Consider the following 26,003-nt stretch of genomic DNA (forward strand, 5'->3'; position numbering starts at 1 on the left):
AAGACAAAAAATATTACTTCTGAACTTAATCCCTGCCTCTTTAAAACAGCAACTAGCCTAATGTGTAATGCTTATTTATACTTCACTTTATAATACTTTACTTATAATATGTATATCTTATACTTTTTTCCAATCACATCAGCCTCAATGATATGGTTAAATCTTAATATATTTGCCACAAAGCTACTCTTTAGACCCAACAGAGGAGCTTGTGCATAGAACAAACCATTTGACATGCTACTTGTGGAACAGTATATTAAAGAAGCCTGTTAACATGTAGTTTAAAACTCAAAAGAAACTCTGAACAGCTGAAATGCCTTATAAATAGCACAGACCCAGAGGAAGTGCAAACGTCTGCATTGTGAATTGTAGATCTTAATTACCGACAATGGCTGGTACAGCAAGTAGCACAGAAAAAAAGTGAAACAGTTGCACTGTTCATGGTTGGCAATAATTCTTCAGGAAAATATTTACTATCAATCAGTTATGAGAAAAGGGACTCTGTGCTCGTAAAACAGCACGTTGCTTCTCATACCAGGACCATTTTGCTTCAGCATAATCTGAATTTAAACAGCTTGTTTCCTGCGGATATAATTTTGGAAATAAATAAAACAAGTCTTCTATCAAAATCTGGAGTGAGTGGAAAGGAACATCACATTTTTCTGTCTCAGTCAGTTGCAAAAAGATTATTAGTCTGATGTAAAAACAGTAACAACAAACAACAACTACTACAATACAGAACACATCTACAAAGGACTGTGAAAGGGGTTTATTTTCTAAATACAGAGGCAGAACTTCTCTGACCTAGGCAGGAATCTAGGTAGATGGTTCAAAACAACTCAGTTTTAACTGTATGTGTGTGTGGAAGGGTGTATTATGGAAAAGCCTGAAACCAAAAATTTTCAATAATTAAAGTCAATAAAAAGATAAAAATTAATGCTCTTTATTTTTCCAGTTAGCTTTCTTTACCAATTAAAAAACAGCACAAAGGCTGACAATTAGGTACAACATGATTATTGATTTTAAAGACTAAGTTGGCAGTCAATAATGACTGCCCATTTAAAGCTACAATAAACACAGAGCTTATCATGTTCCAAACACAAATCTCATGAACTACAGGGCTATAATTAGTAAGAAGAAAGACTATGAAAGAAATAAAAAACATCTCAATGCCTCCAAATATTACTTGGATTAAGTTATACTATGAAATGTCTCTTTCTCCATTTTTATCTTAAAATATTTTCTTAAGACTCATTCTTAGAGATTCAAAGATTATGATTAACCTAGAGTAACTGTAGTTTGCCTTACAACTTTACCTTCTTGTATTCTAAAGAAGACTAAGGGTCTCTTTTCATAGACCTATTATAAAACATGTATTTTAAGATACCTCTGGCAAAGAAGAGTCGCATACATAGGTTAGGTTAGGGGGCCAAACCTAACAGTATTGCTATATTTAAAGGGACTAACTGGTATTAATATCTTCTCCAAAACTCATATAAACAGTATTCAACAAGATCTTAGACTTCAATTACCATCTCCACCCAAACCAAAGTCACTCCTATCAGAATTAGTTGTTTTGAACTAGAGGACAAAAATGGTTGATATCACTATATTATAGCTACTCTCCATGGAGATGATTGGACATTCAAGGCCACTGTGGAGCACAGTCTGAATCAATAATAGATACCAGTACCAAGTTAAAAACCACTGCAGCCATATCAAGTACAGCAGGTGAAACTATCCAGTTAAGGGCTAAAGGTGAAGAGCATGCAATAAGGACAAGCTTACAGACCTACAAAAACAAGGGTAACTCATTATTTTTCAAAGGGCAAGCAATAAATGAGGCCAAGAGTAGCAGCACAGAATCATGAGATACACATAATATATGTAAATAAAAAAGGAAAACTCTTTTCCTATTCCCATGTTATTGCACCTCACTGGAAACTGTTGCAAGAAAGAAATTTTTTCAGCTACATGTTTTTATTTGCCCTGACCAACTGATTATTTGGCTCAAATCTGAAGCAATGAAACAAAAGATGAAGATGTATATCAATAAAAGGAACCAGAAAGTTAAGTGGGTTCCAACAGGAAATAAAGAAATCATTATTAAACTAGTATATTTAAGGAGACAATGAAAGGATATAGGTGGCAGAGTAATGTTAAGACAAGCAAGAATGGGATGAGAGGGTCACCATCTGGGAGCAACAGAAACAGACTGATGAGCAGCAATGAGCAAACTTATTTCCTCACCCAAGAGCATAGAAGAAATTATGCCATTGTGCCTACATGCACCACTGAAGTAGAGGGTAGGAGCAGGGGGGAAAAAACCATCATACAGACATACACCAACATAACTATGTAGCTTAGAGATCCTGGCTTACAAAGTATTGAGAAAACAAAAGGAACAGATGCTCACTTGGACGGCTCTCAATGAAACTCATTAAAATCATCACCCTGTCCTTGGATCAGTGCTCATGCTAAGATTTTACCTTGTTTAGCCAGAAGTCACCCACTTGTGATGAAAACTGAGAACACCATGGCCAAAAAATAAAAAGATTATTTTCAATGGCCCAAATTATTGGTCCCCTATCTCAATGTACAAATGCTGGATACAAAACAGGGTCAATCAGCACTTGATGGCTGTGACTATATGACCGAAAAAATAAATATGTTAAACTGTAATATTCAGATTTTGCAGTGAATCATTAAGACGTTCTAATTTATGAATTTAACTGATTAACTCTACCTATTTCACCATAATTTTTAATAAATTTCAACATTTCTCTATGGATCATTCTCAAAGGTTATATTTTGTATGATATATTTCCAGTTGATAAAGTAGGTCCTTTACCAACTGAAACTACTTCATGTTTTAAGAAATAAAACAAAATGAAAAATATTGCCATCCTTCGATTTTTGTAGCAAAGAATGCAGACACATGATACCAAGCCTGGCTCTAATAATAACAGTAACAGACAGCCTGAACGTATAATACAATAGATTAAACTAGTTAAAGTTGGGAGTGTTGTAAAAGTGAGAAATTCCTGAATAGTTATAAAAGGCAGTAATTTTGCAGACATACAGAGTAAAAGTCTGGAAACCGGGCCCATATGGGAATTTTACTTACTTCTGGAATAAGCAAAATGGCTGATATCTAAATTTAGGTCAAAGTTCCTGAGTAATTAGAGATGGAAAACTTGAGGCATAGTTGTTACAATTATTAGATTGTAAGATCTCTAATACCTAAGATTATTTTTTGTATCTAGTCTATTGATACAGCAAACATTTATACATGAGAAACAAGTAGCTCCATATGCATGATTAAACATACTTGTCCAGTCAGATCAAGACGTCCAAAGCAATATATTTATCAATAGCTACTCAATAAATATTAATAGTGATATAAAATAACTGGATTTTCTACAGTATATTTCACAATCCTACAAAGGTGTACTCTATACTCAATTACATTTTAAAACCACCAATGGACTTATGAAAATAATTGTTTTTTTTTTTTTTAACACAAATCTTTTTTTTTGGCCAAAGGTCCGTCTAGTCAAAGCTATGGTTTTTCCAGTAGTCATGTATGGATGTAAGAGGTGGACTGTAAAGAAAGCTGAGTGCCGAAGAATTGATGCTTTTGAACTGCAGTGTTGGAGAAGACTCTTGAGAGTCCCTTGGACTGCAAGGAGATCCAACCAGTCCATTCTAAAAGAGAACAGTCCTGAATATTCATTGGAAGGACTGATGTTGAAGCTGCAACTCCAATACTTTGGCCACCTGATAGGAAGAGCTGACTCACGTGAAAAGACCCTGATGCTAGGAAAGATTGAAGGCAAGAAGAGAAGGGGACGACAGAGGATGAGATGGTTGGATGTCATCAGTGACTCAATGAACATGAATTTGAGCACGCTCCGGGAGTTGGTGATGGACAGGGAGGCCTGGCATGCTGCAGTCCATGGGGTCGCAAAGAGTTTGACATGACTGAGTGACAGAACTGAACTTAACTGACAGATAGGATGTTTAGTTCTCCAACTAGGGATCGAACCCATGCCCTCTTCAGTTGAAGCTTGGAGTCCTAAATACTGGACTGCTAGGGACGTCCCACACAATCTTATTTGTGATAATCCATAATTAGTGTCAAGCAACAAATGTGAATTAGACTAAAGTGTGACCAGAGCACACAATCAAAAAAATTCTGCTGCAACTGAAGAGATAGAAACTCCAACTTGCAATCTGCTTTGGACATAATGATGCCTGCTGTATTCTTTTTAACAATTCTATAATACTGTTTAATAGCAATACTGAGTAAAGATATCTATAGATGAACCATTGTTATGATGTGACATAACATATATTAATATGTAATATTACTTACTTTGGCTACACAATTTTCAGTCTTCATAGCAGTGCTTGCTAGACATACTGTCTCTTGATTTAAGCAGAGTCTGGCACAGCTGTTATATGTCTGCGAAGAGAATTTTTTTGAAATAAGTTTAGGTACTGAAATACTGTCATGCTGTTTTCAAATTCTGCCCCATTTCTAAAAATCAACACACAAATAGATCCTATGTGTAAATTCTAGATTTATGGGAGCTGAGGGACAAGGCAGTCATGGGGAAGTAAAGAAAGAGACAGCCCAAAAGTGCCACTGATGTGCCATGAACAAGTATGTGAGCAGTAGTAACTTCACTGTATGTATGAAAGGTAGAGGTGTCAGTTATTCAGAATGGGCAAAGGACTTAAACAGAGGTTGTGCTGTGCTTAGTCGGACCCCCATGGACTGTGGCCTACCAGGCTCCTCTGTCCATGGGGATTCTCCAGCCTAGAATACTGGAGTGGGTTTCCATGCCCCCACCCAGGGGATCTTCCCAACACAGGGATCGAACCCGGGTCTCCGGCATTGCAGGCAGATTCTTTACCATCTGAGCCACCAGGGAAGCAAAATAGAGATTATCCGAGAAGATATACAAATGGCTAAAAAGCACAGGAAACGATGTTCACCATGACTGATCATGAGAGGAATGCAAATCAAAAGAACGATATGTTAACACCTTACATCCATTAGGATGGTTACTAATAACAAAACAAAACCAGAAAACAAGTGTTGGTGAAAATGTGGAGAAACTGCAACCCCTGTGCACTGTTAGTGGGAATGTAAAATGGTATAGCCAAGGTGGAAAAAAAAACCCAATACAGTAGCAGTTCCTCAAAAAATTAAAAAAAAATTACCATCTGATCCAGTAATTCCAATTCTGGATATATGAAGAACTAGAAGTGGAGTCTTTATGAGATATTTGTACACCCACGTTCATGGCAGCATTATTCACAATAGCTAAGATCCATAAATGTCCACTGACGGATAAATGGATAAGCAAAATATGGTACATACATACAGTGGAACAGTATTCAGTCTTGAAAAGAAAATAAATTCTGACATATACTGTAACGTGGATGAAACCTAAGGACAGTATGCTATGTGAAATAACCCAGTCACAAAAAGACAAATACTGCATGACTCCACTTAGTCAAAACCATAGAGACAGAAAGTAAAATAGTGGTTTCAACCAGCTGGGAGGAGGGAATAGGGAGTTACTGTTGAGTGAGTACAGCATTTCAGTTTTACAAGATGTTAAAAGTTATGAGGATGGGTGGTGGTGGCTATTATACAACAATGTGAATGTATTTAATACCATGAACTGCATATTTAAAACTAGTTAAAGTGATAAATGTTATATGTATTTTACCGTAAGTTAAAAAAAAAACAGCAAAAACACTGGTTAGCAAGGCTTCAACAGTACATGAACCATGAACTTCCAGATATTCAAGCTGGATTTAGAAAAGGCAGAGGAACCAGAAATCAAATTGCCAACATCCATTGAGTCATAGGAAAAAACAAGAGAGTACCAGAAAGACATCTACTTCGGCTTTATTGACTATGCCAAAGCTTTTGACTGTGTGGATCATAACAAACTGTGGAAAATTCTTAAAGAGATGGGAATATCAGACCATCTTACCTGCATCCTGAGAAATCTGTATGCAGGTCAAGAAGCAAGTCAGAACCAGACATGGAACAATGGACAGGTTCCAAATAGGGAAAGGAGTATGTCAAGGCTGTATACTGTCACCCTGCTTATTTAACTTTTTTGCAGAATACATCATGCGAAACGCCGGGCTGGATGAACCACAAGGTGGAATCAAGATTGCTGGGAGAAATATCAATAACCTCAGATATGCAGAGGACACCACCCTTATGGCAGAAAGCAAACAGGAACTGAAGAGCCTCTTGATGAAAGTGATAGAGGAAAGTGAAAAAGCTGGCTTAAAACTCAACATTCAAAAAATGAAGATCATGGCATCTGGTCGCATCACATAACGGCAAATAGATGGGGAAACAACGGAAACAGTGAGAAACCTTTTTTCTTGGGCTGCAAAATCACTGCAGATGGTGACTGCAGCCATGAAATTAAAAGATGCTTGCTCCTTGGAAGAAAAGCTATGACCAACCTAGACAGCATATTAAAAAGCAGAGACTTTGCCGACAAAGGTCTGTCTGGTCAAAGCTATGGTTTTTCCACTAGTCATGTATGGATGTGAGAGCTGGACCATAAAGAAGGCTGAGCACCGAAGAATTAATGCTTTTGAACTGTGGTGATGGAGAAGATTTTTGAGAGTCCCTTGGACTGCAAGGAGATCCAACCAGTCCATCCTAAAGGAGATCAATCCTGAATATTCATTGGAAGGACTGATGTTGAAGCTGAAACTCCAATACTTTGGCCACCTGATGCAAAGAACTGACTCATTGGAAAAGACCCTGATGCTGGGAAAGATTGAAGGCAGGAGGAGAAGGGGATGACAGAGGATAAGATGGTCGGATGGCATCAATGACTCAATGAACATGAGTTTGAGCAAGCTCTGGGAGTTGCTGATGGACAGGGAAGCCTGGCGTCCTGCAGTCCATGGGGTCGCAAAGAGTTTGACACGACTGAGCGACTGAACTGAACTGATACTTTATTGTAATATAACTGGCCAATATATTGATTAAAATGTTTCCTTTTAGTCTTATGTTTTTACTGAAAGTACAAGTCACCGCTCTGAAACATTAGTGCACATTGGAAACATCTGGAAGACTTGTTAAAACACAGATTGCTGGGTCCCACCCCGGAGCTTCTGAGAACTTGCATTTTTAACAAGTCCCCAGCTGACGTTAATGTTACTGGTCTAAGAATACTCTTTGAGAACTCTTGATATATACACTAAGTGTTGAAATTAAAGAGAAAAGTCTTAAGACACAGGTGATCTCATAACCAATAATAAGAAAATATCAATTTTCTAAAATTCTAGATTTATAGAACAGTTGCAAAATAGATATGAGTTCCTGTACAGCCTTTCCCAGCTTCACTTTACATTGAGGTCTTAACACAACCAGAGAATATTTACCAAAAATAAACCAATTAACCTTGGTACAATACAAAGTTAAGAACTTACTTGACTTTCATCAGTTTTTCTACTAACATTCTTCTTCTGTTCAGGATCTAATTCAAGATCACATATTGCGTTTAGTTGCTGTGTATCCTTAGTCTCCTCTCAGTTCAGTTCAGTCGATCAATCGTGTCCGACTCTTTGCGACCCCACGAACCGCAGTACGCCAGGCCTCCCTATTCATCACCAACTCCCGGAGTCCACTCAAACTCATGTCCATTGAGTCGGTGATGCCATCCAACCATCTCATCCTCTGTCGTCCCCTTCTTCTCCTGCCCTCAATCTTTCCCAGTATCAGGGTCTTTTCCAATGGGTCAGCTCTTTGCATCAGGTGGCCAAAATATTGGAGTTTCAGCTTCAACATCAGTCCTTCCAATGAACACCCAGGATTGATCTCCTTTAGGATGGACTGGTTGGATCTCCTTGCTGTCCAAGGGACACTCAAGAGTCTTCTCCAACACCACAGTTCAAAAGCATCAATTCTTCGGCGCTCAGCTTTCTTCACCATTCAACTCTCACATCCATACATGACCACTGGAAAAACCATAGCCTTGACTAGACGGCCCTTTGTTGGGAAAGTAATGTCTCTGCTTTTTAATATGCTGTCTAGGTTGGTCATAACTTTCCTTCCAAGGAGCAAGCGTCTTTTAATTTCATGGCTGCAGTCACCATCTGCAGTGATTTTGGAGCCCAGAAAAATAAAGTCAGCCACTGTTTCCACATCTATTTCCCAGGAGGTGATGGGACCAGATGCTATGATCTTAGTTTTCTCAATGTTGAGCTTTAAGCAAACTTTTTCACTCTCCTCTTTCACTTTCATCAAGAGGCTCTTTAGTTCTTCTTCACTTTCTGCCATAAGGGTGGTGTCATCTGCATATCTGAGGTTATTGATATTTCTCCCAGCAACCTTGACTCCAGCTTGTGCTTCCTCCAGCCCAGCGTTTCTCATGATGTACTCTGCATAGAAGTTACATAAGTAGGGTGACAATATACAGCCTTGATGTACTCCTTTTCCTATTTGGAACCAGTCTGTTATTCCATGTCCAGTTCTAACTATTGCTTCCTGACCTACATACAGATTTCTCAAGAGGCAGATCAGCTGGTCTGGTATTCCATCTCTTTCAGAATTTTCCACAGTTTATTGTGATCCACACAGTCAAAGGCTTTGGCATAGTCAATAAAGCAGAAATAGATGTTTTTCTGGAACTTTCTTGCTTTTTCGATGATCCAACAGATGTTGGCAATTTGATCTCTGGTTCCTCTGCCTTTTCTAAAACCAGCTTGAACATCTGGAAGTTCATGGTTCACGTACTGTTGAAGCCTGGCTTGGATAATTTTGAGCATTACTTTGCTAGTGTGTGAGATGAGTGCAATTGTGGGGTGGTGTGAGCATTCTTTGGCATTGCCTTTCTTTGGGATTGGAATGAAAACTGACCTTTTCCAATCCTGTGGCCACTGCTGAGTTTTCCAAATTTGCTGGCATGTTGAGTGCCGCACTTTCACAGCATCATCTTTTAGGATTTGAAATAGCTCAACTGGAATTCTATCACCTCCACTAGCTTTGTTCGTAGTGATGCTTCCTAAGGCCCACTTGACTTTGCATTCCAGGATGTCTGGCTCTAGGTGAGTGATCACACCATCGTGATTATCTGGGCAGTGAAGTCTCCTCTTACCTGTGACAATTTCCCCATCTTTGCTTGTCTTTCATGATTCTGACACTGCTGAGAGTACTGATTAATCCATAGGATGTCCCTCAGTTTGGGTTTGTCTCATGTTTCCTCAATATCAGACTGAGGTTGTACATTATTGGGAAGGATACCACAGAGGTGAGGTGCCCTTCTCAATGCACCAAGTCAGGAGGTACACTGCTAAGTACTCAGAAATACTGATGTTAACCTTGACCATTTGCCTAAGACTGTGTCTACCAAGATTCTCTATTATTAGCTTAATATTTTTCCTTTAGAAATTACTAAATATACTGGGGAAAATACTTTAAGACTATGCAAATATTTTGCTTCTGCTTCAACTTTTGCATGCTAATTTTAGCATATTGTTGGATCTTGCCCATGGTCATTTTTACTGTCACATCCTAATGATGATTTTTAAATTTCTCTTTCCTTCTACATTAATTAATTGGGATTCTTCTGAAGGGAGAGCTATGAGTTCTTCCATTTGTCTGCTTATTCATTTATGTGTTTATTTATATTAGCAATGGACACAGATATTTTAAATAATTCATTTTTGGTCAACTATCATTCTTTGGAAAAGAACAGATGGATAAGAATAAAATTTAAGAAAATAGAGAAAATAATATTACAAATTTGGGTTTCCATTTAAACAAGTTAAATTTTTTAAATTTATCCACTTAATTGTTTTATTCTTGTATTATTTAAGTTGAAATTATTTCAAACACATATTTTAAAAGAATAAACTGGATCATTTGACATTAGTGTACAGGTGCTACTGGCACATGTACGTCTGGACTCAGGGTTCAGTACTTCTTTCACAACTGGTAATACCACAAACTATTCATGTACAGACAATACAATTTTAAACTGTGTTCTTAAGACATTTATGAAGCAATTGGTATATACTAAATAAAATAAAACTTTAAGCCAAAGAATACTAGTTCCAATAATGGCAGAGATATTTGTATTAAATTAACTCTTCTCAGATAACAATTATAAACCATGGAAAAAATATTAAAAAAAAAACAAAGGCACTACAGGTTGACCAAAAGTAGGCGGAAATTGAGGGGAGAAGAGGACTGAGAAAGAGGAGAATCACACTTAGTAAGATCCATGTTTACGTGCTTTTTCCATGAGGGTACTCACTAGGCTATTTGATGCAGAATGGCTACAAATTCAATTAGAAAGCTACAGTCTATTGGCTTGGGGAGCTCAGGGCAGCCATAGTGGCTCGAAATTGAGAAGAAAACTAGAAAACAGAAAGAGCCAGCCCTTCCTCTGGCAGGGAGGAAGCATCAAAACATGCATATAAATTTCTCTCAAATCTACAGCTAACCTTCAAACTACTTACATGAATGAGAGACTCCAAATACTCCAAAATAAAGTAATAGCTAGAAGACTGAAAGATATGAGAAGAGAGTCCAGCTGCTGCCTATGAGGAGACACAGGGTTTTGAATTTGAGTTTAGAGGAGCTTCATAAGCATCTCAAAATTTCTATTGAAAGCTTAGAAAGACCCTGCATTCAGACTAAAGAGTAAGTCTTTAGGACTAAGGGATATGCCTCAGGACTAAGGGCAAAACCAAAACACACCTGCTCTAACAAACATAAAACCAAGACTCTATGAAGTCACAGTGATCAGCCAGTAAGATAAACAGAGGAAGATAAAAGAAACCAGTCTCCACAATGTATTGTTTATAATGTCCGCTAAACAATAAAAACTACTAGACAAGAGAAGAAGAAAAGGGACCCATAATAAAGAGAAAAAGAAATCAACAGAAAATGACCACAAGACGATCTAGTTATAGGAATCAGTTCATAAAGGTTCTACAGAAGCTATAACAAATATGTTCAACAACTTAAGGAAAGATACAATCACAGTGAGTAAACAGATGGAAATTTTCACCATTAAAATAAAAAACTAAAATAAGCCAAACAAATTCTAGAATGGAAAAATATGTTACTGGAAATTAAAAATTTACTGGATGAGCTTAAGAGAAGGTTGGAGATGGCAGAAAAAAAGGCCAATGAACTTAAAAGACAGATCAACTGAAATCATCTGAAGAATAGAAAGGGTAAAAGAAAAAAAAAGAACAGAGTTTCAGTCACCTGTGGGACAATTTTCAATGATCTAACATCATGGAATTGGAGACCCAGAAGAGAGGCAAAAATGGGGCACAAAAAGTTATAAAAATAGTGACCAACTATTTCTCAAATTTGGTGAAAACAATTGGCTTGCTACTGTAAGAACAGTAAACCCCAAAAGATTAAATACAAAAAAGCCCTAAATATCAGAAAATAAAACCTAGGTCCAAGACAGTCAAAACTGCTGAAAATCAGTAACAAAAACAAAACCTTAAAAGCAGCCAAAGAAAAAGGGGATGCCATATATATGGGAGCAACAATGTAAATAATGGCAGATTTTTCACCATAAATAATGAAGTCTAGAAGACAAAGGAACACATTTTTTGGGGGGGGAGGGGGAGGTTGCTGCACCTCGTGGCAGGGATTGAACTGAACCCTTGGCAGTGAAAGCGCCAAGTCCTAACCATTGGACCACCAGGGAGTTCCCAAGGAACAGGATTTTTTAAAGTGCTAAGAGGAAAAAACTCAAACCAGGTTTCTTACCATTAAAGGAGAATTACAAATATGAAAAGAGAAAAACCTAAAACAAATTTTGTTGGCACTGTATTGGAACTGGAGATATCAATGTGAACTCATGGTTTTCAAAACATATAATATAGATGTAAAATAAAAGTTAACATTTTAATTAAATACAATTCTGCACTAAAAGGAGCCGTAGCTCCCTGGAGAAATGTTTGATTCCTGGAATGGACAGAGTAAGTACAAGACGAAACTGGAAATACTCAGGGAATAATGGACATATATCATAGGGGCACAGATGCCAGCCTAAATGGGCTCTCATTTGATTAAATGGAAGAGTATTAAAATAAAATAAAAGATATTAATAGATTACAACCTGTTGAATAAAATAGGATACATTTCTTGAAAGATACAAATGACTAAAACTGACAGAATAAGAAACAGAAAATCTAGACAGTTTTATAGGGGTTTCCCAGGTAGCTCAGTGGTAAAAAAAATCAGCCTACCAATGCAGGAGACGCAGTTCGATCCCTGGGTCGGGAAGATCCCCTGGGGAAGGAAATGGCAACCCACTCCAGTCACAGACAGAGGAACCTAGTGGGCTATGGGGTCGCAATAGAGTTGGACGTGACTTAGCAACTAAATAACAACAGACAGCTCTATAACTATTAAAGAAGTTGAAATTATTAGAAACTATTACACATAAATGGCTTTCCTGGTGGCTCAGGCAGTAAAGAATCAGCCTGCAATGTGGGAGACCTGGGTTTAACTGCTGGCTTGGGAAGATCCCCTGAAAAAGAGCATGACAACCCATTCCAGCATTCTTGCCTGGAGAATCCCAATGGACATAGGAGCCTGGCAGACTACAGTCCATGGGGTCGCAAAGAGTCGGACACCACTGAGCAATTAAGCACAGCACATTACACATAAATTTTTAAAAAATCTTCCCACAAAGAAAACTTCTGGGCCAGACAGTTACTGGTGAATTCTATTAAACAGTAAGGAGGAAGAACATCACAACAAAAATATTAGGAAAAAAAAAAAACAAAACTACAAACTAATATCCCTTATGAACACAGACACAAAACTTCTTAATAAAGTCAACTGATGTGATTCTCCATATTAACAGAATGGGAGGTGCATTTGACAAAATTAAACACCGACTTATAATTTTAAAAAAATACCTCAGCAAGCTACAAATAAAAGGAAACTTCTTCAATCCCATAAAGGGCATCTAAAATATTTCAACTAACATCATTCTTAGTGGTGAAAGACTATTTAATACTCACTCACGACTGGGAACAAAGCAAAGATGTCCTCTTACCACATCTATTCAACATTATATGGAGGCCTTAGCAATTCAAATAAAGAAAAAGAAACAAAATGCAAGTAAATTGGAAAAGGAAAAAAATTCTCTTTATTCACAAATAATAGGAAACAAAGACAACAGTCAAAAACCAACTGCATTTATATACTCTAACAACAATCAGAGAATGAGAAAAGTTTACAATAGCACTGAAAAACATTAAATACTTAAGAACAAACTAACAAACTACATACACAAAATGTACACTGAAAACTGAAAAAAAAACATTGCTTAGAAAAATTTTAAAAGACAAACAGAGATACAGACCATGTCTGCACACTGGAAGACTCTATTATTGAGCAGTTAGTTCTATGCAAATAGATATTTGAGTTTCAAAAAAAATCCAAATCAACACCCCACAGACTTCTTTTTAATAGAAATTCTAACGATTCTAAAATTTATATAGAAGTGTAAAGTATCTATAGCCAAAACAATATAAAAAATAAAAATGTGGAGGACTCACACTATCTGATTTCAAGAAATAACAAAGCTACAATAATCAAGACAGCGCAGTGTTCAGTGCAAGGATAGACACCTATAAAAAAACAGAAGACCTTGAACTCATCTTCTGTGTCATGCAGGGACATGAAGCAGGAGTTGGTCAGTGCCTCAGCCACTGATACCCTTTGCTCTGCGTATAGCAGCAAGCAGCCTCCTTTCCAGGAGGTTCAGAAATAGACTACATTTGTTCAGCCAACTAATTTCTGACAAAGGCACCCATGTAATTCAATGGAGGAAAGGAAAGTCTTTTCAGCAATGGTTTCAAAACAACTGAATAAAAAAGTATGGGGATTGTACAACACAGGGAATATAGCCAATATTTTATAGTAACTATAAATGTAGTATAACCTTTAAAAACTGTGAAATCACTGTACTGTACACCTGTAACTTATTATAATATGGTATGAAATACATCAACTATGTTTTAATAAAAATATAACTAATAATTAAACAAATAAATACTGTAATCACTAGCCAAGCAAACAAATGAAATACATCAACGATATTTTAATAAAAATATAACTAATAATTAAACAAATGAATACTATAATCACTAGCCAAGCAAACAAATCAGAAAATAAGTACAATAAAATGTTAATAATAAACTGAAGGAAGAAATAAACTATCTTAATAATTTTCAGTCCAAAAAGAGTATGGGGAAAATAATGAGCCTCAAACTCTATTTCACAGCACACTTAAAAATTAATTGGAAATGGGCCAGAATTCAAGGTAAAAGCTAAAATTTATAAAGCTTCTGGAATAAAATCTAGAATATCTTTATACTCACGAGGTAAGGGTTAATTGACTGAACTTCATTCAAAAATCAGAAACTTCTCATCAAAAACACACCATGAATAAACAGGCAAGATACAGATTGTGAGAAGATATTCAGAACACATATCTGACAAAGAACTGTTATCTAGAACTAAGACAGACAAAAAAGATCTTCACGATTCAGAAAATCACGATGGTATGAACCTACAGCCAGACATCCTGGAATGCGAAGTCAAGTGGGCCTAAGAAGCATCACTACAAACAAAGCTAGTGGAGGTGATGGAATTCCAGTTGAACTATTTCAAATCCTAAAAGATGATGCTGTGAAAGTGCGGCACTCAATATGCCAGCAAATTTGGAAAACTCAGCAGTGGCCACAGGACTGGAAAAAGTCAGTTTTCATTCCAATCCCAAAGAAAGGCAATGCCAAAGAATGCTCACACCACCCCACAATGGCACTCATCTTACATGCTAGCAAAGTAATGCTCAAAATTGTCGAAGCCAGGCTTCAACAGTACGTGAACCGTAAACTTCCAGATGTTCAAGCTGGTTTTAGAAAAGGCAGAGGAACCAGAGATCAAATTGCCAACATCCGTTGGATCATCGAAAAAGCAAGAAAGTTCCAGAAAAACATCTATTTCTGCTTTATTGACTATGCTAAAGCCTTTGACTGTGTGGATCACCACAAACTGTGGAAAATTCTGAAAGAGATGGGAATACCAGACCATCTGACCTGCCTCTTGAGAAATCTGTATGTAGGTCAGGAAGCAATAGTTAGAACTGGACATGGAATAACAGACTGGTTCCATCCAAATAGAAAATGAATTTTTATCCAAAATTTACATCAAGGCTGTATATTGTCACCCTACTTATTTAACTTCTATGCAGAGTACATCATGAGAAACGCTGGGCTGGAGGAAGCACAAGCTGGAATCAAGATTGCTGGGAGAAATATTAATAACCTCAGATATGCAGATGACACCACACTTGTGGCAGAAAGCGAAGAACTGAAGAGCCTCTTGATGAAAGTGAAAGAGGAGAGTGAAAAAGTTGGCTTAAAGCTCAACATTGAGAAAACTAAGATCATGGCATCTGGTCCCATCACTTCATGGCAAATAGATGGGGAAACGATGCAAACAGTGTCAGACTTTATTTTTTTGGGCTCCAAAATCACTGCAGATGGTGACTGCAGCCATGAAATTAAAAGACGTTTACTCCTTGGAAGGAAAGTTATGACCAACCTAGATGGCATATTAAAAAGCAGAGACATTACTTTGCCAACAAAGGTCCGTCTAGTTAAGGCTATGGTTTTTCCAGTAGTCATGTATGCATGTGAGAGTTGGACCGTAAAGAAAGCTGAGCGCCGAAGAATTGATGCTTTTGAATTGTGGTGTTGGAGAAGACTCTTGAGAGTCCCTTGGACTGCAAGGAGATCCAACCAGTCCATCCTAAAGGAAATCAGTCCTGAATATTCACTGGAAGGACTGATGCTGAAGCTGAAACTCCAATATTTTGGCCACCTGATGTGAAGAACTGACTCTTTGGAAAAGACCCTGATGCTGGGAAAGTTTGATGGCAGAGGAGAAGGGGACGACAGAGGATGAGATGGTTGGATGGCGTCACCCACTCAATGGACATGAATTTGAGCAAGTTCTGGGAGTTGGTGATGGACAGGGAGGCCTGGTGTGCTGCAGTCCATGGGGTCGCAAAGAGGCAGACACGACTGAGAGACTGAACTGAAGACAGACAATGCAATTTGTTTAATGCAAAAAACCCCCCAGATACTTAGCAAAAGAAAATATCTTAATAGCCAATAAGCACATGAAAAAGTATTTAACACATGCTCACCGAAAAAGCTTAAAGAACATTCATAGCAACTTCATTTTAAAAAATGGAAATAGCTCAAGTGTCTATCAAAGGAAGAAAACAAATTGTAGTATATTTATTCAATGGAATATATTGTACAGTAAAAGAGAATGAACAACTGGATAAACACAGCAGTATAGTGAATCTCATAAACATTATGCTGAGTGAGAGTGAGACCCCAACATGTATGATTCTATTACACACAATTCAAGCAAGGTGAAACTAATCTATGACAGGAAGCTGATCAATGTTTGATTCATTGTGGGCAGGGAAACTGGTTGGAAAGGAGAATGAGGGAACTTTCTTGGGTAATGAAAATGTCCTATAGCTTGATTGGGGTGGTGGTTACATAGTTGAAAAGATGTCAAAAATTCAGTGACTTATGCAATTAATATATATGTAATTCACTGTATGAAACCTTTATTTCAATGAAAATATAAAAGTATGCAGTTCATATTTTGGGGATAAAGTACTAGAGGTTTGAACAGTTAATAAAAATGTTATTTTATTTTTCTGAAGAAAAAAAAGTTATGGCAGGTAGAAAATGAATTTTTCTCCAAAATTTATTTTACCCTCAGAAATGAGTATAATACACTCAGGGGAACATTAGTTAGATTTGGGAAACTTGTAGGAGTTTCTAGAGTAAGGATGTGCATGCATGCTAAATCGCTTCAATCATGTCCGACTCTATGCAACCCTATGGATTGCAGCCTGAGAGATTCCTCTGTCCATGGAATTCTCCAGGCAAGAATACTGGAGTGGGTTGCTGTGCCCTACTCCAGGGAATCTTCCCGACCCAGGGATTGAACCCATGTCTCTTAAGTCTCCTTCATTGGCAGGCAGTTTCTTTACCACTAGTGCTACCTGGGAAGCCCAAGGATATATACAGGTTTTTATTTTCTAGACATTCCATCTATAAAATGGGTATATGATCTTCTTTTTCTCCAAAGGAATTCACCTAGATTAGTAAACTAAAACTGGTCAGAGTCCTTAGATCAGTCTGAAACAAAAAGGCCAAAGAATCAAATATTTTACTTTCAGCATTTTACTATTATAAGACTCCTTTCAGCTAAAATAAACTAGTGAGTATAACAGCCACAGGCAAGATAGGTTCTATCTCCATACAACATCTGAAAAGGTAGCTTCATTGCTAAACCAGAGGCAGAGAGCTTTGTGTTGGAGTACTTTAATACATTTTTATATTGCATATAAAGCACATACGCATAAACCAGTAAGATGCCTTGCTGAAAACTACCTGCTTTGTAAAAGCAGGCTGTAATTCTGAACAAGTTTTCAATTTTCACACTGCTGCTAGGGTAAAACATTTTAAAGAGTTTAATTTTTTACAATGGATTCAATGACATAGGATTATCTAACAAAGTAATGGCTAATCAATAGAAGGTTTAGTTGTCAGGTGAAACATATAACACACTAAAAGGGATTGATTGCCAGACTTCTCCTTATTTACTAGAAGGTATATATTTAAAATGACACAAACTTGTTACCAGGCTGCATTTTTTTAACCTTGCAAAAAGCTGCTTAAGAAATCTGTTCAACAGCCCTATAGCAAAACAAGATATACTATAATGAAAATGGCTAGTGATTGGGGGGTGGGAAGGAGTATACAGGGACCTTCAGATATATATATAGAAATATATATATATAGATAGAGAAAGCAAACTAAAAGAGACATCTAGGGAAGGTGGAACTGAGCTTTAAAAATGCCACAATGATGCTATCAAATCTCATTCAATAGATGCAAAGCTGTATCTGATCTCATTCCATGTTGCTCTTATGGCAGATTTTTTTTTTAAGGACTCATGCAACTGAGTACAATAGCCCCTCCTACCTTTTTAATGGTACATCCAGATTAAGCACTGAACACAAAATGAATTGGGCCCATATGGACTTCAACCAGCATATAAACTGCTTCCTTTATAATTTATTCACAGTATCTTATGTCTCTATATGAAAATACACTTTTTATGGTCATTGCAACCCAGGAGTTCAACAATATTTTTTCTACTAAGTCAGTGATTACACAATTTATCAAAGAATGATTACACTGAAATAAAAATAAAACAAAACACCAACCCCCTATACAGTCTTCCTTCCTCAAAGTAATTTTAAGACTGCTGATTATTAAATTGCTTCTTTTTGAAAACGGGTTTTTGTAGCTAGACACAAATTGCAAAAGCCATGTTTAAAAAACAAAAAAGTTATTAGACTCTGAAGGATTCAGCCAAAGTGGGAAGTTAAATAAACAAATCACTTCATCAGACTTGGAAAGATCACTTTTGTCTTACTTAAGAGACCTACATTAATTACCTTTAAGGTCTTTTACATGGACTATTTAAAAGAAGTACAATTTATTTATTTATTTCAAATGAGGTGCTTCTTCTGAAATATTAAATAATGTCTACAAATGCAAAAGCATTTTTATAAATAGGTAATTAAAACAGATGACTAAAATTAAGTCAAGCTGCAAAACATTACCCAGGATGCACTGTGTTTTTGTGTTGTTTTTTTAATAAACATCTCAGGCAATTTTTTTCCATCCAAAGCCCAAAGCACTTCAGGAGAAAAAAAAGAAGTAGGAAGTTTCATAGGGGAAAAAACATACATATATAATGAAATAATGCCAAACCCCAAACTAAAGTATTCACAAGATAGTCCCTGAAGCACAGTTTGTCATATTGCAATTACACCTTGCCTACTGCCAAGTCAAACTGCTTACTGTTTCCACTAGGGGGAGAAATGTCTTAACACAAAGCAACGGCAGATATGGAATGGGTTTTCTTGAGCAATTATCAGAACAAAGCTCCCTTGGCAGTGTGTACCTTCTAATTACTCAATACAATTAAAATGACTAACCTAAAACAAATAGGAAAAAAACCTGCCAGCCTGATATGAGGGACTTCATTAAACCTTTCCCCCTCATCAATCAAATCAGAAAGAAGGGAATGCCATTATATATTATACAAACACTACAGAGCTATTAAAGGAAGTAAATTCAGTGAGTTTCTCTCTCACTTTTTTTTTTATAAAGGAAGAAAAGAAGTGGCTCTCTTGAAAAAGAAATGTCGTGGTATTTACCTATCTGGATGCTGCTTGAAAACAAATTGTCCTCCTAAGAGCAGAAATACAGTATGTTTTCTCTCAGTTCACTGGCTTATGAATGACTTTTTGTTGTTGTTGTTGTTTTGTTCATACACATGATAATGTCATTTTCTGTGTCAGTGATGTGCTTGTTCCTCCTACTCATCCAACTGTATAAAGGAGCTATGCCAATCAGACCTCCATGCTTACACTGGATTGTTTTAACTTTAAGTTCTTTACCACTGGTTTCTGTGCATCTACTCCAAGTTAATGTTTAGAACAACACAGGAATTTAGGGGAGGGGTGGAGTGGTAGGAAAGGAAAACAGCTACTTATTCCTTCTAAAAGGCTTATGCAGTTCCTTTTATAAGGCCCAGTCATTAACAGAGGATGACAACAGAGTCATTTTTCTTCAGCTGACAATTGCGACATTTTTCCAGCAGCGTGCAAGGTGTTGAAAACCTGGCAGCTGTTACCTCCTGGGATGAAGATACTTTTTTATCCTCCCTTGACAGTTTAACTCAGTGGGTCAGCACCTTTAAAGACTGCAAAGTATCCTTGAAGAGGATGGAAGCTTGAATTACTGCTCCCTCCCTAATCAATGTAAACCCTCACTGCAGGTGAAGCCTCCATCTATAGAGGTGCATGGGGGAGGAAAATGTAATGCCCTGAGCCAGATGGTTTTTATCTTGTTTTTAAAGAATAAAGGAACAAGCTAACAAGGGAGACAGCTACTTTGTTAGCTTCTTGGCCTCTCTCATGGCTTTGCATCCCCAGGGTTCCAGCTACACAAGAGAAAGAATACAGAAAAACGTAAACACTTAAAGAAATATAACTAGAGGGCTGGCATCATGCTGCTTTCAAAGAGTTGAGAGGGCTCTACTCAATGCTTTATTTATCACTACCCACGTTCTCAGGATGGTAAGTGGACACATACACAAAGGGAATGGGGGATGGGGGAGGGATTAGACCGAGGTCACAATTTACTCAATTACAGAGAAAGGCAGGGTTGACAGATCCTATTAGCACCAATGTGAAGCTAAGAAGGAGTATGCATGTTGTAAGGCTATGTTTTCAAAAAGTAATGAGTACTTTCATGTATCCTCTCAGGCCTTTGCCCTTGTTTGCAGATATGAGTACCATGAACACAGTTGCTATGGTTTTCTGGGCTTCACATTCTAGGAATAAAAGTAAAAAGAAAATTGTAGCTACTTTGTACATCTTTTAAATAAAAGTTTACACTTATAATAACAAGAGGTCAGAAGATTATTCAGAAATTTAGAAAATTAAAAGAATAATTACATCCCCCTGACCCCTCCCAACTCTACTGCCTTCTGATGTTGGATATAAAATGGAAAAGCAGGTATACAAAACAACTTGGTGACACAGGGAGTAATGTCTTCTGACTTTCTCTTTCAATATTTTTTCGGCTAATGTCTTTGTCAAGTCTTAGAATTATGGTTATGGCAACCTCATAATACAAGTCAGGGAGTGTTCTTTTCTACTTTGTTTTCTATTTTGGTGTTATTTATTTCTTAAATGTTGATAGAGTTTACCAGAAAACCATGTGGGCCTTTTGATAATTCAGTTTTTTCAACAGACATAGGGCTCTTCAAATTTTGTTTCACCTTGTTTTGGTATCAGTAAGTTGCGTTTTTCAAGGAATTGGTCCATGTCATCAAAGATGCCAAATTTTTGGCATAAAGTTATTCATAATATTCCCTTTTACCTTTTTAATGTAAGAACTGTAGTGATAATACTTCTTTCAGTTCCTCCAACAGTTAAATAACTCTAAATTAACAGGCAGTGTTCATATCCTATCAACAATGATTAAACTATACTTTAGAATAATATATATAAGCTCTAAAATTAGTTTAAAACAACACTAAATTTATTAGAACATAACAGGATTTTAAAATCAGTGGTTAAAGAGTGGTAAACCCCATTAAAAATAATATGCAAAAGAATCTCAAGTTAAGGGACTAGGCCACATGATGCAAATCCTACTTACATCAACATGAGGTAAAAGGCAGCTCTGACATCTTTTTTTCTATATAACTTGACTAAAGGTGGGGTAGGGAGAGCAAATGGCATTTCATTATTGTCCTGTGCATAGAGAAAAGAGGGAGTTTAAACAGCTTCTATACTATATCCTACGTTAAAAAACTCAGTGATGGGGTAATCAAGTTCAGAGCAGTCCTGGACAGCTGCCCTGTGACCCGCCTGTATTGACCCCTGTATTCATCACTCATCCCTAAGATTGAGAGGGCAAGCTCCTAGGGAGTGACCACCACAATAGACAGACACAAGCCAACAGTAATCTGGTTCCAGCAAAAAACCAGATGGCACTGCAATAAATTTACAAATCTGCATTCATGGGGCTGTTAAAACACCCAGAAGCTAAAAGACTCTGAGGGCCCCAGGAGGATCTCTTACTTGCCCATTTCTAAAGGCCATTTCTCTTTCCAAGAACATTGAGTTCATGCTCTTCACAAAGAGAATAGAGATAAAACCCTTTACAAAGAAAGGAGGGGGTAAAGCCTCATGACCTAATTAATCTCCAGAGCTTGGATCTCAACACTGAATGACAGATATTAGAAAAATAATTTTGGAGCACTAGAAGGATAAAAACAAACCTAAAAAACGGTTGTTAAATTAAAGCAGACGGGGTAAAGAGAACCTGCTAAAAAAGCAATGAAAAAAAAAAACATTAAATTTTTTTCAAACACTGCACAAAACAGATCTTGCAAGTAGAAAATGATTCAATAATGTATGCATTTATTTTTAAAATGAATCAGATTAGTCCCATGTGTGACCTGCTGGTCCATCTGTATGTGCTGGACTTAATAGGCACGATTCTCTCTCTTGCTTCAGTTTGAAGTATGAGAGAGATAAATTTAGTTTAATTTTCAACAGATCAGCCTATCCATTTTCCAAATGGACCATCTGGATCAGCCTATTAAAATTAATTTATAACTTTGCAGAGTGAAAATTCGTTTGTTAGCTTAAATAAAGTTGCCAAAACTTTTTGTCATGTCATTGTTTTCTGACAGTTGTTTCTGTATAGTGGGCAGAAGTGTTTTCACTTCCAAATTTATCTTATTCAATTTCATCCTATATATTTAGATTTATAGATCAGGTGTTTATCTCCAAGAGTTAAAGCTCTAACTGAACAATATCAATACTTGATGATCATCTGGCTATTTAACAAAGCTTCCTGAACTGATTCAATTCTACTTACAATTATTTTTATAAAAAAAAATTTGCATCCAAAATAGTTTTAACATAAATAAGAGAATGACGTGTCACAATTTCAACTACTTTTCCCCTAAATTAATACTGTCTACAGACTAGAGGTAGAGGGCTCAAGTAAAAATACTTTGGCAACACTGAGATCTTTCAAATCGCAGACTTGCTAATTAAACAAATTAGCAAATCTTGCTCGGCCTCCATTTTCTTCATCTGTAAACTGGAAATCATATCTAGCAACTTTACACAGTTTTTGTGAGGGTTAAGTAAAATTAAGTATCAGGTTCACAGTGGGCGCTCAACAAATATTCAATCTCTTCTATTTCTTAGAATAATGCCATAGATGCAAGTAAATTAAAATTATTTTTTACTACTGCTGGTGCTCATCTACTCCAATTTTATATTTAAAATTAATATTTGTGCATACCTATTCTCTGGCAAAACTGTAACAACTTGTTTTTGCTGCCAGTGGGAGATGGAAGAGGTTAGAGGCTGCTACAGGCAGTGAGAAGAACCAATTTTTTGACCAAATGTTTTTTAACATTTTAGTTTTTAAAAACAGAGCACCACAGAATTGAACTTTCAAAGAAAAATGTATTACCTTTGAGGAGTCGGGGCACTGTGGTGAATAAAAATTATTTTAAACTTGTCATTAATATTGGCCTTTACTTCCAGAAAAAGCAAACAAATTTGCTCAGACTTATAGAAGCTAACTTCATTACCAGTAGATTCCTTTTGGTTTTTATTATTTTTTAGCATATGAAGAATCTTAATAGAAAAGTAAGGTTTAAACTATTCTACTATCTGCATTTAAGATACATTTCAAGTTATTTTTCCCTGAATAAGAAAACTTTCCTTTGATTTTGTTTTCACTACGTGTAAACGATTGACTGCCCTGTACTTGTACACCTAGGATATTTTTTAAATGACTGGGAAAACAATGTTAACTGATTGAAATTGATGGCTGGAGAGCCAGACCAACTTCAGAGTATTCTTAATTTAAGCTCCAGTACTTAACAAATGGCAAATTGAGGGTTTCCTGTCTTTTGTTTTGTTGTTGGTAGCTTTTTATTTTGAGTAAGACTGAATTTCATACCTGTCTAAGTGAATTCTTCTCTGGTATTATCTTCCTAGGGGGTTCGCCATTATTACAGTCTTCTCTCTCTGAGGAATTCTGTGAAAGAAAGTAAGCTTTAATTCAGTTCTCATTATCTTCAATCTTATTCTGTGGGAGTAAACTGAATTACATTTCTAATTCTGTAAGCTAGAGTACCGTGTATATTTATGCATTTGTTCATATGAAGATTTATATACATATAGACATAAACTTATGTAAAGGAAAACATATGCCCATGTATATAAATAAATGTATGTAGGGACCTAGGTGGGAAAGTATTTCATTTATATTTAAGCATTGCCCAGCAGATCATATTCATTATAAGTCTAGTTTATCGTTCTTTGAAAATGCAGGTTGGCACTGGACATGAAAAAGCTCCAGTCTATACTTAGCTGATAACAACTTAAGCCAGGGTTACTGCCTTCTCTTAAATAATTAGTCTTAAACCATAGTAAAGTTTGACCAGTCCAAGTTCTCAAAGTCGTATCCTAAAAAAAATTTAGTTATTTCTCTTCCTCTCTTCTCAGATTTGATTTTATTAAAAATAGTGCTTAGTTAGCTCAAAGCAATAAAATTTGATCAGGGGTTTAACAGTTAAAATCCACTCTTGCCACTATAAACTCAAATAGCAGCTAGAAGATCCTAAAATGTCAATGAGATGTTTAATACTTAAAAAGAGGGAAATAACAATTCAATTGGAAGCAAGTTCAGAGTTCTAAATACCAACAGAGTAAAAAGGCAACCCATAAAATGGGGGGAAGATTGCAAATTATTTATCTGATAAGGAATTAACATCCAGAATATAGAAAGATGTTGTAAAAACTCAACAACAAACAGAACCACCTGATTCAAAAGTGGATGAAGGACTTGAACAGACATTTATCCAAGAATATATACAAATGGTCAACAAGCACATGAAAAGATGTTCAGTATCACTACTCATTTCATAAATGAACAGCAAAACTACAAGGCACCACACATTCATTAGGTAGGCTACCATCAAAAACAAACAAGCAAAAAATAACAGGTATTAATGAGGCTGTTGAAAAACTGAAACTTTCGTGCATCGTTGGGGGGAATGTAAAATGGTATATCTGCTATGGGAAACAGTATGGTTTCTCAAAGAATTAAGAAAGGAATTACTATATGATCCAACAATTCCACCTCTGAGAACACACTCAAAAGAATCGAAAGGGGAGCCTTAAAGAGATATTTGTACATCTGTGTTTGTGGCAGCATTAACTACAACAGCTAAAACATGGAAGCAATGCAAGTGTACGCTGATGGATGAATGGTTAAGTAAAATGCAGTATATACTTACAATGGAATAATATTCAGCCTTAAAAAGGAAGGAAGTTCCGACATATATCACAACATTGTTGAATCTTGAAGACATTATGAAATTAGCTAGTCATAAAAAGATAAATACAGTATGATTCCACTGACATAACACACTTAAGAGTGTTCAAAATCATACATACAGAAGGTAGAATGTTGGTTACCAGCGGCTGTGAGAAGGAAGGAATGGGGAATTATTGTTCAATGGGCAGAGTTTCAGTTTAACCAGATGAAAAGAGTTATGGAGATGAATGGGGGTGATGGTTGCACAACATTATGAATGTATTTAATAATCACTGAACTGTATACTTTTAAAATGGTTAAGATGATAAATTTTCTGTGTATTTTACCACATCAAAAAACTGAAAAAAATCTGGTAATCAACACATGTAAATCACTATCCGCGAGGCAAAATACAGAAAATTGAAATACACATTATTTGGGCTCTATTTTCCACAATTACATGTATGAGTGTGTGCTAAGTCACTTCAGTCATGTCTGACTCTGCGACCCTGTGGACATAGCCCACCTAGCTCCTCGGTCCATGGGATTCTCCAGGCAAGAATACTGGAGTGAGTTGCCATGTCCTTATCCAATTACATGTGTAATGTTAATGTTTTAGAAAGTACATCTGATTTGCTCATTATATTACATATATTCATCATATTCTAACTGAGGAGTTACTTTCAGATCCCAAAATTATATCGAACATGAGTTTATCTGAAAAATTTCATTCAAGTATGAAATCGAATACAGGATTATAATGGTGTTTTAAACTTAAATAGTATACATTTTTTGCATTTTGTATCAAGAGGCCCTCTATGGCTAACATCTGGGTGCCTTCTGTGTCACACCTTGACAGGCCAGCACGCTAAGGTGTTCCTTCTGGCCAGAAATCTCTTATGAGGTTTAATTTGGCA

General features: G+C 36.5%; 1 protein-coding gene across 50 annotated transcripts in view; it reads right to left on the reverse strand.

Annotated features, from left to right (window-relative positions):
• Positions 1-26,003, reverse strand: part of BTRC (beta-transducin repeat containing E3 ubiquitin protein ligase) — a 181,096-nt gene that overhangs the window by 57,529 nt on the left and 97,564 nt on the right. For 18 of the 50 annotated variants that reach the window (XM_081547265.1, XM_081547019.1, XM_081546970.1 and 15 more), the window contains 2 exons: positions 23,725-23,802; positions 4,379-4,468 (listed from right to left, as the gene is read on the reverse strand). The exons of 3 other annotated variants lie outside the window; for them this stretch is intronic. In XM_081547265.1, the coding sequence (XP_081403391.1) occupies positions 4,379-4,405 (27 nt within the window). In that variant the 5' untranslated portion in view covers positions 4,406-4,468; positions 23,725-23,802. Of the gene's footprint in view, positions 1-4,378; positions 4,469-21,390; positions 21,486-23,724; positions 23,803-25,066; positions 25,147-26,003 lie in introns of those variants that run through there. 29 more of the 50 variants (XM_081547213.1, XM_081547159.1, XM_081547252.1 and 26 more) reach the window with 4 other exon arrangements.

This window comes from Giraffa tippelskirchi, chromosome 2 (genome assembly GCF_054371585.1).
Source record: "Giraffa tippelskirchi isolate mGirTip1 chromosome 2, T2T-mGirTip1v1.2.pri, whole genome shotgun sequence".
Taxonomy (NCBI): Eukaryota; Metazoa; Chordata; class Mammalia; order Artiodactyla; family Giraffidae; genus Giraffa; species Giraffa tippelskirchi.